General features: G+C 36.8%; 1 protein-coding gene across 1 annotated transcript in view; it reads right to left on the bottom strand.

The window, feature by feature from the left end:
* The window catches only part of LOC112046232 (ABC transporter G family member 20), a 74077-nt gene that overhangs the window by 33813 nt on the left and 21099 nt on the right, over positions 1-19165 (bottom strand). The window contains exons 2-3 of the mRNA XM_024082807.2: positions 5919-6188; positions 4067-4226 (exon numbers count right to left, since the gene is read on the bottom strand). Of these exons, the coding sequence (XP_023938575.2) occupies positions 4067-4226; positions 5919-6178 (420 nt within the window). The 5' untranslated portion in view covers positions 6179-6188. The remainder of the gene's footprint in view (positions 1-4066; positions 4227-5918; positions 6189-19165) is intronic.

The following is a 19165-nucleotide window of genomic DNA, read 5'->3' as shown; positions in this document are numbered from 1 at the left end:
TATATTCCATCACTTACTATCAGGTGAGATTGTAGTCAAAGGCTAACTTGAGAATTAAAAAAAAAATCTTAAAAATCGAACCTACCACACGAGCGAAGTCGAAAGTGTTCACTAGTCTATGTATAATCATGATAATGCATTTATTCCATAATGTTCTAATAGAGCTAAAGTACTGGTAATGCCATGTAAGTGCATACATTATGTATTTACTTCAAAGTATATAAAGTTACTTCAATTACTACTTGGTAGTTTACTTGTTATTGACATAGGTCGTATTATTATGGGAATTTGTGTAATTTTCTATTGTTTTGTTATTCGATTTCTACTAGATTTAATAAAGGAAGAGAGAAAAGACGGAAAAAAAACGTGCGACGCTTAACATAATTGATAACATAAACTAATTGTTTTAATTAATTGAATTTAATTAATTATTGAATTTTATTCAGAATGGAGAATGTTACTGGGTATGCAAAATTATTTGAAACGTTCAAACGTTGCAAAATTGGTTTTTTTTTTCAGCAAATTTCGTAAGGCAAATGTACGAAATTGAATAGAAGTACAGATAAAACTACTATCTTTATGGCTTACAAGTAATACTCTATGATTAAAAATTATTTTTAACCGACTTCAAAAAAGGAGGAGGTTATGAATTCGTCGGAATCTTTTTTTATATAATTACTGATATAAAAAGACCAGCAAAGTACGAGTCGGACTCGCGCATGAAGGGTTCCGTACCATATATAAAACTGCAAAAACATTTGTTTGTTTTATGGGAGCAACTCCAGGGTGAGGATCCAACCCAGGACCTCGGGATATGAAGCCACATTGGTTAAATAGGACCAACGAGACAGTAACTTATAGCCGAGGCACTGCGGATTCACCCACGTAGTTTCGGCTCCCGTGAAAATACGGGCATAAAATATGCAGCCTATGACATTCACAAATAACGTTGTTTTCTAGTGGTAGAAGAATTTTCAAAATCGTTTCTGTAAATCCAGAGATTACCCCCTACAATACCACAAACATGACATCTTTGTAATATACTAGCAGACGCCGCGCGGTTTCACCTACGTGGTGCCCGTTCCCGTAGGAATACGGAGATAATATATAGCCTATAGCACTCCGGGATAGTGTAACTTTCCAACAGTGAATGAACAAATAAATCAAAATAAGTCTAGGCCCTAGGGGCTGAAATGAACATTAAAGAATTCTCACTTAAATTCTTTATCTCCCTGAATTCTCAATAATAAAACAAAAATACTTGATTTTTTTTATTCTTTACAAGTTAGCCCTTGACTACAATCTCACCTGATGGTAAGTGATGATGCAATCTAAGATGGAAGCGGGCTAACTTGTTAGGAGGAGGATGAAAATCCACACTCCTTTTGGTTTCTACACGGCATCGTACCGGAACGCTAAACCGCTTGGCGGTACGTCTTTGTCGGTAGGGTGGTAACTAGCCACGGCCAAAGCCTCCCACCAGCCAGACCTAGACCAATTACGAAAATCTCAATCGGCCCAGCCGGGGATCGAACCCAGGACCTCCGTCTTGTAAATCCACCGCGCACACCACTGCGCCACGGAGGCCGTCAAAATAAATATAACTATGATTTAACTTATGCAGGATGTATCCAATTTTTATTAGAACCGCTTAACTCGGGAAAAAAATACTGCTTTTTTTTCTTTTTGTCATTTCCGAAGTGAAAACTATAGAGGTCTTTGGTTTATTTTTTGGAAAGCGCCAGATTAAGTGAGATTGTGGATTACATCTCTTTCAAACGAAAGAGGCCCCTATAGTCCGGGGGTCTATAGGGGCCCCTTTCGTTCACTAATATTATAAAGCTGAAGAGTTTTTTTTATTTGTTTGAACGCGTTAATCTCAAGAACGAGATTAACGCGTTTATCAAGGAAGGCTATAGGTTATATATTATCCCCGTATTCCTACGGGAACGGGAACCACGCGGGTGAGACGGCGCGGCGTCAGCTAGTCATTGATACGGCTGATACGTCGGTAGCTATGTCCCTGAGCCTGTTCAAAACATACAAACAAACCATCAAATCTTTCCTCTTTATAATATTAGTATCAAAGTATAGATGGCTACCATAAATAATGACTTAAGAATACATCCGTCCCTTTAGCATTGAGCTGCGAAGGCCTTAGTTAATCCCACTAAGCAGTTACTTGACCTCACTTAGACCTAACATTTTATAGGTAACCATTACTGCAAGGTTAAGGTTAACTTACACGCATCAGTGCACCGTTTAATGTTACAAAATATCTATTACCTTTACTTAGCTAGGTATACCAACGATATTTTTTACTATAGACATGTTACGTGCCAAAAAAATCACCGCAAAAACTGATCCAAATATTACAACACTGAGCGCACATATGCACAATTTTGTCTTTATTATTCAAAATTCATTTATTTCAAGTAGGCTCAGTTTACAAGCACTTTAGACACGTCAGTTGACTATTTGTAAAGATTCTACCACCGGTTCGGAAAGCAGGATCTGCTGTTAAAAAAACTGGCAAGAAATTCAACAGTTGCTCTTTAAAAAAAATCATACAATAATATAATTTACAATTGATGACAACATTACAATTTCTTATAGTTTTACTACCAGTGTGAAGGTGGAAGCTGATCCAATGGCCTCCAAGCATCTTTATCATTAAGGAACTCATCAATGGTGTAGTAACCTTGACTAAGTAAATGGATCTAAGCTAAGCATTGGCAGATCCATCACAGTCTTGGGGATCTTGTTGTAATGTATATATTGTATGTATGTAATATTATGTATTTATGTATAGTTTTAGTGTTATTTTACACTTCCTCAGCACACAACTCGACATTGTAGACATTATTTTATTATATAAATATATAAATTAAATTAATACAATTATGCACAGTTGTCAGCCTCAGTTTTAATGCGCTAGTGCCCTGTCTATACTGTAAAATATCGTTGGGTAAAACCCGTGCTGTTTCAAGTTCTAGTAATTAGACGTAATGAATTCAATTTATTATCATTTCATAGAATTTTATGTTTTATTGTTTGTTAGAATAACATTATAATTTAAAACAACCTTGTTAATTAACTTGTTACATTTACCAACATCATAGTCAGTCATTATTCATTCATTCGATTTCCGTGGCGCAGTGGTATGCGCGGTGGATTTACAAGAAGGAGGTCCTGCGTTCGATCCCCGTCTGGGCCGATTGAGGTTTTCTTGATTGGTCTAGGTTTGGCTCGTGGGAGGCTTCGGTCTTGGTTAGTTATCATCGAAACCGAAATTTGTGTGGTTCCTCCTAACAAGTTAGCCAGTTTCCATAATAGATCTTGGATTGATCTCTTTCATCGCATAATCACTACTGTACTGTACTATTGTACTGTATATACTGTAATATATACTGTAGTCAAGGGCTAACTTGTAAAGATAAACTAAATAACGTGTAAATTAACTTCTTTGTGAAAAACTGAATTCCACGCGGACGAAGTCGCTGACGTCCGCTAGTTATAAAGATAAAAGTTTTGTATTTTTTAAGTTTGTCGTATCTGTCTGTCTGTCTGTCAGTCTGTATGTGGAACCATTGCTTCCGAACGGACAAAAAGATTTTAATTTAGTAAGTTTACTTATGTGCGAGTATTCTTAGACATGTTTAATGAAAATTATTTCAGCCTTTTAAAAGTTGTGGGGGGTGAAAATGGGGAAGAGTAACCGAATGTCTGCAAATACTCGAGTGGGGTCTCAAATGAAAGCGCACTGAAAGATTATATTGACGACTTGTTCGTGAGTGTATTTAATAATTTCGTGAGATACGGGGTTTTTCAAAATCTTCAATTTTAAATTATCATGTAAGGGTGACCTACACCAACATTTATTTTTCATTTTAGCGAAACGTTTCCCGGATCAGTTACAGTTTACGCTGTATGGTGCGGGTGACAGTTGCCTGTATCATTCATAATACTATTATAATGAATCGCGGCAAGTTTCTAGAGTAAAACGAACTGTCACCAGCACCATGCTACATCTCACGAGCTGTAGGGATACAATAGTGAATCCAACCTGTGGCATGTATCCTATCCTGGGTCCTGGGACCCCGCTCCCGGGTCCTCCCGGTCTGCCACCCAGCACCCATATTTCACCAGAGTTCAGTCTGCGCCTCCCGACTATGCAGGAGAGGAGGGTGGTTTTCCCACACCCTGATGCACCGAGGAGGCCGTATCTGTAAATGTAGAAATAAAAATCAATGGTCTGTTCGTAATTTGCTTTTACGGAGTTTGACGTGGAATCAATGTAAACTTTCAAGCCCTATTTCACCACTTTAGGGGTCGAATCTTAAAAAAAATTTAATTACATTATATTTCGTGTTTTTTTTTTTCGTGTTGATTTATGAACAAATTTTTAAAACTATAACTTTAAAAATGAAGGACTTTCTATACAAACTTGCAACCCCCATTTCAGCCCCTACTTATTTTATTTTCGCAATAAAAAGTATCCTATAACTTTTTTCGTATTATGGTCTTTAATCGTGATAAGTTTCATTTCATATAAATTCATTTAATAGTTTCAGCGTGATGTTAAATAGGGATGATTTTTTTTTACTCGTTTATTTCATAGTTTGAGGTATCTTCGGATAGATCTTTAAAAGATATGAGGGATCTTCTACCAACATTTTTCGATTTAAGAATCCGTTTGTAAAATATTAATCTTTTAAGAGCAAATTGTTGTTAGAGCCAAGTGTACCCACCCTCTACTGGCTAAACGGTTTTTTATGGATACTTAAAAAAATCACAAAAGTAGGCTATTAATGAAATTACATGGAAAACTATAACAACTAAGTAGCAATTGTTATTTTGACGGCCTCCGTGGCGCAGTGGTACGCGCGGTGGATTTACAAGACGGAGGTCCTGGGTTCGATCCCCGGCTGGGCAGATTGAGATTTTCTTAATTGGTCCAGGACTGGCTGGTGGGAGGCTTTGGCCGTGGCTAGTTACCACCCTACCGGCAAAAGACGTACCGCCAAGCGATTTAGCGTTCCGGTAAGATGCCGTGTAGAAACCGAAAGGGGTGTGGATTTTCATCCTCCTCCTTACAAGTTAGCCCGCTTCCATCTAAGACTACATCATCACTTACCATCAGGTGAGATTGTAGTCAAGGGCTAACTTGTAAACAATAAAAAAAAAAAAAAAATTGTTATTTATAGAGTAATATTCGACAACTTAAAAAACGTAATTGGAAATCGAAAATTGCATACTAATTCCGTTATAAATTAAAAAGATAAAGTTGTTAGCCAAATAACTTAGTATTTTAAATCTAGAAAGCTGAAATTTAGTATAGTTATGTACCTATATTAATTACGTCTACAAATCGGTAAAACGAAAAATTTAAAAAAATAAATTAGGTTTTTCTTTCCTACATGCAAAGTGAGGATGCTTTCTTTACGCGTAATATTTAATTTCTTAACACATAACGAAAAAGTTGGAGGTGTAAGCTGCGAACCGGATTCGAACCTACACCCTCCGAATCAAAGGCAAATGTCACATCCACTGGGCGGTCACTGAAGAGACAAATGGATGTCCGAAGTACGGCCTTCGTGGCGCAGTGGTATGCGCCGTGGATTTACAAAACGGAGGTACTGGGTTCGATCCCCAGCTAAGCAGATTGAGATTTTCTTAATTGGTCCAGGTCTGGCTAGTGGAGGCTTCGGCCGTGGCTAGTTACCACCTTACCGGCAAAGACGTACCGACAAGCGATTTAGCGTGGTTCCGGTACGATGTCGTGTAGAAACCGAAAGGAGTGTGGATTTTCATCCTCCTTATAACAAGTTAGCCCGCTTTGATCTTAGACTGCATCATCACTTACCATCAGAAGAGAAATGAAAAAAAGAAAAAAGTAGGTAATAAAGAATACTTACATTGTACCCTTAGGAACAGTCATATTCAAGCCATCCAAAATGACATTAGGATTTGTGGTTGTCCCATACTTCTTATGTGCTCTTCTAACGCAAACAGCTTGCTGTCTTCTAGAAGCTACTGTGGACTGCTGTGTCTTGAACATGCGGTTCCTTCTAGAAGCTAGCTCGTCTTCTATGGTGCTTATTCTTAGTGTACTGTCGTCTGGGTCTCTGACATCTTCCATTGATATGGTTGCCCCCTCGTTATCGTAGGCCGGCATTTTGTGTTTTCTGTGACAAAAAAAAAAAGTTTATTAATATGCCAACTAGGCGTAGTTCCCGTTCCTGTGGGAATTGGGTGATAAAACAATGATATTTTATACCCTAGATAGGGCATTAGAGCATCAAAACCTGAAGCGGACAAATGTGCATAATTGTCTTAATTTCATTTAGGGTTCACTAGCGGACGTCCGCGACTTCGTCCGCCTGAAATTTAGTTTTTTACAAATCAATCGGGAACCATGGATTTTCTGGTATAAAAAGTAGCCTATGTGTTAATCCACGCTATAATATATCTCAATACCAAATTTCAGCTAATTCGGTTCAGTAGTCGATGCGTGAAAGAGTAACAAACATTCATATCATTAAAATCATCAGTCTTCGCAAATCTCGGGAAACCAGATTTTTTTCGGGATATAAAGTAGCCTATGTGTTCAGAGTAAAATCTATTTTCATTCCAAATTTCAGCCAATTAACAAATATCTAAACAAACATCCATACAAACTTTCGCGTTTATAATATTAGTAAGATAATACCTAAATATTATCTACAATTTCGAATTGTGTGTTTAGGAAGGAAACTATATATGTACACATAAATTTAATATGATCTCTCACCTAGGGATACAATCTATTGCATCCCTAAAACACAAAATATTGTAAAATGTAAATATATCAGTGGAGTAGCTAAATTAGGATCACTTTTTGCGTTGATTTTGGAGGCACGTAACATATCTATCGTCGTTATCAACCCATATACGGCTCACTGCTGAGCTCGAGTCTCCTCTCAGAATGAGAGGGGTTAGGCCAATAGTCCACCACGCTGGCCCAATACGGATTGGCAGACTTCACACACGCAGAGAATTAAGAAATTCTTTGGTATGCAAGTTTCCTCACGATGTTTTCCTTCACCGATTGAGACACGTGATATATAATTTCTTAAAATGCACACAACTGAAAAGTTGGAGGTGCATGCCCCGGACCGGATTCGAACCCACACCCTCCGAAATCGGAGGCAGAGGTCATATCCACTGGGCTATCACGGATCAACATATCTATAGTATAGTATAATCATTGGGATAAAATATACACTAACTTCACCTCTTTATAATATAAATAGAAAGAACTTGGCAGAATCTACACAATAGGGTTGACTAGTTGACTCATACTTAATATAAAAATATTAATTTCGAATAGTAGGTACATGAAATACCTAAGAGTCAATAATATATCGATACCTATACTAATATTATAAGGCCGAAGAGTTTGTTTGTTTGATTGAACGCGCGAATCTCTGGAACTACAGGTCCGATTTGAAAAATTCTTTAGCTATAGATAGCCCACTTATCGAGGAAGGCTATAGGCTATATATTATCCCAGTATTCTTATAGGAACGGGAACCACGCAGGTGAAACCGCGCGGCGTCAGCTAGTCACTGAATAAAACTTAAAAGATAAACTTAACTTGTTACTTGATGTCACTAAAGAAATAAACTAATTATCAACTAATAGTTTTGTCAAACACTTGCGTTTGGTTAAGGTTTAGTGTTAATGTGATGTCGTGAAACAGTTAAAATATAGACCATCATGGCCGACAGCATTTTGTCTCTTAATCTTTGTTAAAAATTAAAATTTTTATACTTATATGTCTCATGTCTCACGTCTCAATATTTTTTTTCATATCGGTAAAGAACAATTTAAGACCATTTGATAAAAAGTGTCAAATAGCCTATTATCTTATGGGTGGGAGAAATCTTAGAACAGATTAAATTGTATTACCGTTAGTTGACTTGCTTTAACACTTAATAGTAAGTTAAATTCTTAAACTAATAACACAAAATTGGACTAATAACTGAAAATTATTGCTCAATCAACAACATTGTGATACAAACACAATAGTCCAAAAGCATAGACGTAATAAAAAGTCCAGACACCGTCTTCTGAACTAAAAAGTCATCATCATCATGATCATTAACAGCCGATGGATATCCACTGCTGGTCATAGGCCTCTCGGTGCGGAGTCGCCATTCCAGCACCTTAGAACCCCAACGTCTATCGGCTCTTCAAACTGTGTGGCCTGCTCATTAACACTTTAGCTTTGCGACTCGCTGAGCTACGTCAATTAACAAAAAAATGACGCTCCCCAATTCTAGCAGTTCACATATATACGACGACATGCACACAGATGCACATATGAAGACAGACCGCCATTTTCATATGTCTGGCACTTAACACTCACACACATACCCGGCGCCATTAAGGTGCTTCACTTGTTTGACAGCGAGATACCGTCTGCCTATGTTGTAAGTCTATGTCCAAAGGTACTTTTATAAACTGTCGTAATAATTATTCTGTCAGTTTTTACGATGACAGCTGTGCGATGACAATGGTTTTTTTCCATTGTATCTTTGTTTGTTTGTTTAAGTTGTTTCTTTGTACTTGACACTTGAACCATCTTTAAGAGTTTACGCAGAAATAGTATGTTTTGTTTATTTCTAATATGTGTATAAACATTAGGTTAAGAAACCGGGAAAAATGCGAGCCAGACTAGCCCATCAAGGGTTCCGTAGAGACCATTATCTTTACTATAAATAATGTGAGCGCGGTGGATTTACAAGACGGAGGTCCTGGGTTAGATCCCCGGCTGGGCCGATTGAGGTTTTCTTAATTGGTCCAGGTCTGGCTGGTGGGAAGCTTCGGCCGTGTCTAGTTACCATCCTACCAACAAAGACGTACCAAGCGATTTAGCATTCCGTTACGATACGTAACATTCGAAGCGCAAACGAGACGCCGAATTATGACTTTCACGTGAGTGAAAAGCACGGAGCGATTGACGGGCGACGCAAATTTTATGACGTGAGCGCCAAAACCATTTTTACCTAATTGCAAGTAAATTAAACAACATAACGAAAAACAAAATGGCCATGTTCAAGATATATACCTAATTTTCTATACAAAACAAAAATTTAAGAAAATGAGTTTGCTTTTCCTGAGATTGAAAGCAAAATGTGAGCAAAAAATGTATTTTTCAAAAAAATAAACTATCGAGAAAAGTTTTACAAATTGTGTACCTATTTTGTATAGTCATAACGAAGCTAACACTTTGAAATATCATTTACCTAAATATCAGGCTCCTGACTTTTCCAGAATCTGAGATCCAGAACCATTTGTAGCCACCAAATTACATATTGCAGACTCTTAATCTACCGTTGTGAGCCATTTAAAAAATCTTTATATTCCTCTATCGCGCGGAGCATGATACTGTGCTCGCTATTGCCCTTAGTTTACTTTATATTTTTTTACATGTCACGTAACGGATACGATGGGTGACCGGTCGTCCATTTAGGAGTCAAAAGGTTATGACCTATATTAGTGCCGCGTCTACGGGACTTGTTTTGTGGCGCGAAGTATACATAAATCTTGACTTTTAGCACTTAGAACAGTAACTTATACACTGTATAATGCTGCAGTGAATATTTATAGACGATTTTTGTTGAACATCAGCAAATAACTTCGACCTTGGAAATGCATAAGTTATTACAGTTGTAATATTGATATAGCCAGCACATATTGGATACTTAGGTTATTAGGTATGTTATTAAAGTGTACATAAAACCTCGACATTAAAAACTCAACGAGTACTAATTATGGAACTCATCGTAATATATCTATAGGTACCTACTAATATTATAAAGCTGAAGAGTTTGTTTGTTTGATTGAACGCGCTAATCTCTGGAACTACTTGTCCGATTTAAAAAATTCTTTCAGTGTTAAATAGCCCATTTATCGAGGAAGGCTATAGGCTATATATTATCCCTGTATTCATATAGGAACGGGAACCACGCGGGTGAAACCGAGCGGCGTCAGCTAGTTCTTAATACATACGGAACTAAAAACCCTATTTGTGTATTATTTCAATTTGGTTTGCTAAATGAACCTGTCGCAAATTATATCAAGTCAGACAGTGTTAAATATTACTTACTTCCCTTGCATGACGTCAGATATTAAATGTCACCGCAAAAAATACTCGTCTTGTGACGCAAAATTCACATATTTATCAAAACCTGTTTGATACCGGCGGATCAGTGATCGCACGGTTCCTTTTTTTATTCTTTACTTAGCCCTTGACTACAATCTCACCTGATGGTAAGTGATGATGGAATCTAAGATGAAGCGGGCTAACTTGTTAGGAGGAGGATGAAAATCCACACCTACGGTTTCTACACGAGATCGTGCCGGAAGGTTAAATCGCTTGGCGGTACGTCATGGCCGAAGCCTTCCACTCAATCTGCCCAGCCGGGGATCGAACCCAGTACTCCGTCTTGTAAATCCACCGCGCTTACCACTGCGCCACGGAGGCCGTCCTGATGGTCTATTCACTATTTTGGTCTTTATTATCAACCTATTTAAATAAACATCAAATCAATTGACAAATGTCATTTACCTACTGTGTGATATCCACCAGTAAGCACCGGATGACATTTTTACATAGAATCTTCATCCCCTTCGGTTTCTACACGAGATTGTACCGGAAGGTTAAATCGTTTGACGGTACGTCTTTACCGGTAGGGTGGTAACTAGCCATGGCCGAAGCCTCTTACCCAGCCAGACTTGAACCAATTAAGAAAACTTCAATCAGCCCAGCTGGGGATATAACCCAGGACCTCCGTCTTGTCAAGCGAACTTTAGTCAAGCGAAACGCAGACTACCAAATAAGGTGTGGAGGATTTTGGAGAGTCCAAACCACAGGGATACGCGTATAAATAAAACACGTATATTTTGATTAAATAGAGGTGCGATCGCTTCAGGCTTCGGGAGTGAAGTGTGAATTGTTATTGGGGTGCGGAATTATATTGGATTAGAAGCGCTCGCATTCTCTTAGCTTTATTACAGGTACAAAATTATATACAAAGGAGACAGAGTTACATTTATGAGTGAGATAGCATTACAGTATGAGTGAGATAACAATATTGTGTGAGCAGTACAATGCTTATAGATAAGAATGAGACAATATAACAATCAGAGTGATACAGCAATACATTGCATGATAATATTACAAACTATGGAAATACGGCAATGTATGTATAATAATGATTTACAATATAATGATTATGCTATATACTACATTATGAATAACTAGAATACACTTAACTATAGATAATATGAAAGTAAGGAAGGAACTAATTAACTAATACCTACTTAACATTAACTATATTCTATGCTACATTTATATTTACATTAATCAATGTATCGTCAACTAGAATTAGTTCCCTAACAATTCTTAACAGTCTCCCCCTCGTGCGAAGATAAGATCTGTCAAGATGTAATCTGCAGCACTAAATGTAGGGGTTGACGATACAGGCTAAATTCAAGATCTGTAAGGTCTTATTCAATACAACTTAGTTACAATAGTTAAGATGTAAATATTTCTCGGGTTACAATAATTATCTATTATCTAGTATTAAATTTTGGTTCAAGGAATGTGTATACTTTGTAAGTAAAATAAATATGTAGGTAGTTAATGGTAGTTACTCTCATACTATTATAATAATATTATCAGTTCCCTTCAACTTACATCATACCTAGTAAGTGAATCTAAACCTATAAAAGTTTTTGTGATTTGACTGTTTGTTATTTTGAGAGAGTTTTAATGTTAATATTAATAAATCTAATCTAATCTAATAAAAGTAATAAATAGATTGATTTGTCCTTCCCATGCTTTTACATGGTACTCGATGATAATTACCACCACAGACATATATTTTGATGGTTGCTTTTAGTAATAATAGGTATATTCTCATGTTTAATTAGTTAAATTCAGTTGTAATTTTAAATATTTTTTATAGGATTAAATTTAGAATGTTTATGCCTTGGATTGGTTATTACCGAGACTAAGCGTTCTCAAGTTCTTGAGTCTGGATTTTTTATATGTTCGGTGTGTATATAATATAAATTTGTAGAGATTATCGTAAAACTTCTCCACGTACCGATATTGAGACAACTGCCATGTTATCGTCATAAGTTTTCGTATATTTAATAAACAATCTTCCAAAATATTTATTTGTATTCTAACTATAAGTTGCATTTCTGTAAAGGCTTCTTGGTTATTGATAATTAAGACTTTATTGGTAAAGTGTTGATTAAGTATTTCAACTTGATTTACGTCACGTTTAAAATTACAATTGTGTAGACACTTGACTTCAACGACATCGATAGTTAATTTAATCTCAGATGACTTATAATATTTTTCTTTAAAATTCAATACCTTGGATTTTATGACCAATTTCGGCGTTCCATTGACGTTTTGTTTTAATCTCTGTTTACTGTGATTATTATCAGTAATCCATTTGTCGCTTTGTGGCAATGGTATTGTCCTAGTAAACAGGTGGTCATTAGCAATTACATTAAGTATTGTCTCTTTGTTATTGGCCAATGGCAACAAACTGAGTCCATTTATTTCGAAAATATATTTTATGATGTCTTTTCCTATTGTTATATTTTGTTTTATGATAACGTTAACTGGTTTTTTAAGTATCTTCGTTAGTTTTAAACAATGGCGTTCAGGGATAAGTTGTTTTATGATATTTTTATGGCGGTGTAAGTTCGAGGGATTTATTTTATTATTTGCAGGTGGTATCAATAAACTAGGCTTAGTAGTTTGTTCGGCAAATTGTTGGCCTTTTTTGTTTTTCCAAGTTCTTACTGATTTATGACATTCTATTGTTGGCTTTTTAATTATATTTCTTGTTATTGAACAAAGCGGTTTGCGTATTATAATAATGCTGTTGTGGTTTAAGTTGAAACGTATTAATTGATTACTCACAGGTGGTCGTAATACACTGAGTTTAACTGCTTCTTCGGCAAATGATTGTGATATTTTATTCAATTGTTTTTTTTGAAGATTAATTAAGTGTTCTTGATACTTTAAAACACAGTCTTTGGCATCTTTGCTTGATATATATCTTGCAGCCAATTTGATATTTTTTCTGTTAGTCTGAATATTATAATTATTGTATTTTCTTGTTTGCAAGTTGTTTCGTTTAGTTATTGTGACATATGGCTGGTTTCGTAGTGTTTTAGTTAATATATTCCATGAATATCTTGTATTTGTATTTCTGTTCAATCTGCGCTGATCTTCTGTTGTTAATTTTAAATAAAGTTTCACTGTATTTAAGTTGTTAATTAGGTCGATCTGATGTGGTTTATAATCATTTTTAACTTTGCTACATCGATCAATGATGTTGTATTTTGTCTTCACTTTAGCTGAACTGTGTTTATTATTAGTTTCGCAGTATTTATCTAATTGGCGTAAAATTGTTTGTTCTTCGTCTATACTACAAATGACTACAGCCAGTTTACCTTCTTTTTTAGAAGTACTATCATAACTTGAGCTATAATGACTTTCTTTTATTTGTGATGTGTCGTTTCTTGTAAGAACATTGATAAGAGTGGTGTCCTGATTAATCATTTGACATTCTGGAGTAGCTTTATTATAAGGGTTTTCTTTCGAGGGTGAAGTCATAGTTGTTGCATTTATATACTGTTTGTAGAAATTCTCTGGCATTAGTTTAAAATATGTTATATATAATTTTCTCATAACAATCTTATCAGGTCTATGATTTTTACATATTTTGTAACGTATTTTATTACTGTAGCTTTTCAGTTTACTTTTCTTTAAGCGTTCTTTCTGGTTTGTTACATGGTAACTTTCTTGTTTGTTTGTAAAACTTTGTTTACTAAGTGTAGATGTGACTAATGTAAATACTGTGCTATCGTTAAGGTTGCTGTTAATTATTTCTAAATAACTTGCGTTGTTTTTTGTTATTTCTAATTTGCATTGCTCTGGTTGGCATGAAAGATTTTTCTCTTCTGTAATAGAGTTGGCCAAAACTATTTTAACTTCATCTTCAGAAGCACTATCACTATTACAGGTTGTCTCTGAATGATAATCGTTATTAATTGTTGCTATGATATATCCGGCGTCAATGTCTTTATTTTCATTTATAATTACTTGTGGTAAATCATGGAGGTTATCTGTATAGGTATTAACGATTTCTTCTTCTTTACTAAAACTATTTTCCTCTGTAAATTGCCTAAGCTCTATTTTTAGTTTCGCTATTTCATAGTCTGCATTGGCCCGTTCTAACTGAGCTTGTTTGATATCTATACGTGCCTTTAAAATGGCTCTTTTTCTTGTATAATCTCGTGTCCGTTTATCCATGCGTGGTTCGTCATCTATAGCTTGTGTTCGATTGTTATTTTTGCAGGGGTCTTCATGTGATACTCGTTCTACTTGTAGGTAATTGAATAGCTGTAGTAGTAGTTCATTGCTTATTAAACTATCCATAGTCTTGCGTACGTCGTTGTTTCTATTTGGTTAATAAATTTAACCTGTTCTCTCCGTCTTTGAGGTTTTATTGACTGTACCAATCCTACTGTCCCTAAAACCCTAATAATCCTAACGTTAACCCTAAATAAAATAATTATAAATATCCTAAAATTATAAAAATAAAATACAAAAATACCCTAATAATATATAAATAAAATACATATATACCCTAAAAAATAAAATACATAAATACCCTAATAAACCTAACTTCCCTAATACCCTAACTGCCCTATCAGCCCTAATGCCCTAGCAGTCCTGTTTGAGGGTCTCGAAAGACACACTCTCCCAGGGATGGAGTAATGGGTAAGGTGAGGTGGGAATCGCCCGACAGAGGGTAACACGTGAGGGTTAGAGTGCTCAGGTATCGGGAGGAACGCCCGACACCCTCGGCTGTGCCTACTAGGAGGACCCCTATCTCACGTGAACCGTATCGGCGCGATCAGACTGTTACAGCTGCCGGTTAAGGCAAGCTGGCAGTATCGTCTGGTATACTGCTCCCGCCGTTAGGCGTTAACTCACTGTTCACCGTTTGACACCGTTAGGTGGTGAACAGATGAGGCGCGGTAAACCGCTTAGAGTCTTCTCCAACGCGACGAAGCGATCTTCCCAACAGCCTCGCGGTCTTCAGCAGCTACTCCGAGCTTCGCCTCAATGCACCCGCAGCGAAGGTGGATTCCTCTTCGGTTTGTTGAAGATGACACCCTTGAAGTCTTCTCCAACGCGCCGAAGCGATCTTCCCAACAGCCTCGCGGTCTTCAGCAGCTACTCGGAGCTTCGCCTCAATGCACCCGCAGCGAAGGTGGATTCCTCTTCGTTTTGTTGAAGGTGTGACTCCTTTGAAGGTCTTCTACAGCGCGACGAAACGATCTTCCCCACAGCCTCGCGGTCTTCGGCAGCTACTACTGAGCTTCGCCTCAATGCACCCGCAGCGAAGGTGAATTCCTTTTCGTGGATGCGTCGTAGATCTTCAATTGGTCTGTAGCTCGATGGAACGATCTTCCCCACAAGCCTCGCGGTCTTCGGCAGCTACTACTGAGCTTCGCCTCAATGCACCCGCAGCGAAGGGTCGATGCCTTTTCTTCGGTCTAGGCAGACTTCGATGACGTCACTTCAGTTCCGTGGCCCAACTGAATGATCTTCCAAGCCCGCGGAACCCTGTTCTGCGGCGATAGGTTGATTCCTCTTCAGTTCTTCCACGGAGACGCTCTCTTGCCTGAGCTTATCTTCAAGATGTTTGCCGGCTCGGTGAATCCGGCTCGAAGGACCATGCACTGTGGAGGATTTTGGAGAGTCCAAACCACAGGGATACGCGTATAAATAAAACACGTATATTTTGATTAAATAGAGGTGCGATCGCTTCAGGCTTCGGGAGTGAAGTGTGAATTGTTATTGGGGTGCGGAATTATATTGGATTAGAAGCGCTCGCATTCTCTTAGCTTTATTACAGGTACAAAATTATATACAAAGGAGACAGAGTTACATTTATGAGTGAGATAGCATTACAGTATGAGTGAGATAACAATATTGTGTGAGCAGTACAATGCTTATAGATAAGAATGAGACAATATAACAATCAGAGTGATACAGCAATACATTGCATGATAATATTACAAACTATGGAAATACGGCAATGTATGTATAATAATGATTTACAATATAATGATTATGCTATATACTACATTATGAATAACTAGAATACACTTAACTATAGATAATATGAAAGTAAGGAAGGAACTAATTAACTAATACCTACTTAACATTAACTATATTCTATGCTACATTTATATTTACATTAATCAATGTATCGTCAACTAGAATTAGTTCCCTAACAATTCTTAACATAAGGTATTTTTAACTATCAAATAAGGTAAAGTAATTGTGCATCTTTTGCATACCTTTTAGGGTATACCTTTTAAGGCAAAGGTTATTAATATGTGTCAAGGTTGATCATGCATTCATTGCCAAATCGATTCTTCATTATTAACCATTACTGATACAAGTTTTGGTAATTCTCGGTAAGTGTTTAATTTTCGTTAATGCGACATTGACAAGACTATTACCAGTTCTTTGAATGGTAAGCTTGCCTATTCACTAATTTGAAAGAAAGAAAGAAAAAGCGTTTATTTTAAAATTGTGCCACACACCACAATGCCGAAGCACCGATGCAGCGTCCGATGCCTCCACCACCTGAGCAAGGCAACACAAAAACTCAAGTAGCAGAAGCATCACCACACTGTCATGTTTGGCACTAATATCCGTGGTTCCCGTTCCCGTGGGAATACGGGGATAAAATATAGCCTATAGCCTTCCTCAATAAATAGGCTATCTAACACTGAAAAAATTTTTCACATCAGACTAGTAGTTTTTGAGATTAGCTTTATAATATTGGTATAGTTAATATAAATGGTTTAGATGGTCCATTGTTGTTTGTATGCTAATCTCTAAGGTTCGAGTTCACCAACATTCGTTTAAACATAATCAACCGTTTAAAAAGTTAAACGGCGTTTAGTCTAAATTTCCTGTTCACCACAGCCCATATGCCGGTTAAGGGCGTAAATTGGTCGGTTATGTTAACTTGCTTGCATACCCCGTTTATTTTTCGGTTAAGACGTCTTTGACAGATATATTTGCAGGCTATGTTTGTAAAGCTCGCAAGTTTCGTGAAGTTTACTCTCTCAACTACCAAAATCCAAATGACCCATAAAATTATCTAATATATAAAATTCTCGTGTCACAGTTTTCGTTGCCATACTGCTCCGAAACGGCTTGACCGATTTTGATGAAATTTTTTGTGCTTATCCGGTTTTCAAACCCCTAAATCCTAGGGGTAGGGTAAAAGTAGGGTATGACTAGGGTAGGGGTAGGGTTGAGGTACGGTAGAGGTAATGTAGGGGTAGGGTAGGAGTAGGATAGAAGCAGGAAAGGGTAGAGATAGGGAAGAAGTGCATCATAAGTCAAAGCGAAGCTTGAGCGGGTCCGCTAGTAAAAGAGTATATTTTTCAACTCAGAAATAATTCTTTATCTAAGTCTGCTGATCAGCTGAACCGATTTAAACGGTAATTGAGCAACATATAAGCTACTTTTTATTCCGGAGAAAAACATAGTTTCCGTGGGATTTATATAGGTACTGAAATTCACGTAAAGAAGTAGCAGCGTCCACTAGCCTGAAATCAATTCTGAATTCAATGGATTTCCTCTAAAACATCGATTCCCAACCTATGGTCGGCGGACCCCTGGGGGTCCGCGAGTATGTGTATGGGGGTCCGCGACGTCATCTCTGGACCATACATAAATGCTAAAATCTCATAATCGCTACGCTTTCTTAAAGAGAGCAGATTTTTTCTTTTCTGATGAGAGCACAGATATTAGATATGATGCAAACTTGCTTGCATATGTTTTTTATTTTGTTTACCTCTGCCTTCGCACACTACAGGTGAATTAATATTTAAAGTATTGAACAACTTTATTCCACTCATGAAATTACTTGTGACATGTTTGTGGCAGTTAGTACCGACACTGGGATACTGTATATGTTATTAAGGGGGTCCGTGAAAACTGGCTTGATTTCCTAGGGGTCCGTGGCTGAAAAAGGTTGGGAAACGCTGCTCTAAAACCTTAATCGCGAAACGTGATAATATCAACATAGCAGCTATCATGATAATTTACGTATTACGATCATTCGTGATTGAATGCATGGAAATTTACATAATGCGTTGGAGCCTTCGGAGGCCTTCTTGTCTTATTAAGACACGTTTTTTATGCATTACTAGGAAGGCAACATTATACATTACTATTTTATTATCGATTGTTTCTCACGTAAATAACAAGCGTGGCGTGCACTTCATATGTGCATTAAAATACTGCATATGCATACCCTAATAAATGATTTGTAAATGTTTATCGAATGCAGATTATACCACTTTAGTTAATTGGTGTCACTAGTGCAGGGTTTCTCAAACTTTCAGCTCCACGAACCCCTTACTAACTAATGGGGGTTTCCTCTTCGGCTCCTCTACTATAACTTAGGTATTTCTCAATGCACTGCCTAAACAAACGACAAACGTGTGTCATAAAAACAAATGGAAAATCTCGACGCCCTTAACACAAATGAGTAATTTTTACTGAGAATAATTTACTATGTTAGACGTCATTTGGTTAAAACTTATGAATAAAGAATAGACACGATAGAGTAATCTATCTCTATATTTATACTTATAATAAAACAGAAACAGGTCAACTTCTGTATATGAAGATATTTTGAAACTTTTTTATACGATACTGAAATTTTGTTGACCGGGCATCACGCTGAAACTACTGAATGAAATCAAATGAAACTTGACACGATTTGAGACTACATAGGAAGGTTACAGGATACTTTTTTTTTTAAAGTAAATCAAAAAAGGGTGAAACAGAGGGTGGAAAGTTTGTATGGAAAGTCCTTCATTTTCAAGTGTCAAAATTGCTATGCAAACCACCAGTAAATTATACTATTCCACTACTCATTTTCCAAAAAATATAACTCAAAACATAACCGATTAATATTAAAAAACTTCAAGTCATTTTTAATACTTTAGGGGGTAGCACTTTGAAAAATCTTGAATT

This window comes from Bicyclus anynana, chromosome 24 (genome assembly GCF_947172395.1).
Source record: "Bicyclus anynana chromosome 24, ilBicAnyn1.1, whole genome shotgun sequence".
Classification (NCBI taxonomy): Eukaryota; Metazoa; Arthropoda; class Insecta; order Lepidoptera; family Nymphalidae; genus Bicyclus; species Bicyclus anynana.
The sequence above is the reverse complement of the archived record's forward strand: the minus strand, read 5'-3'. Positions and strand labels throughout refer to the sequence as shown.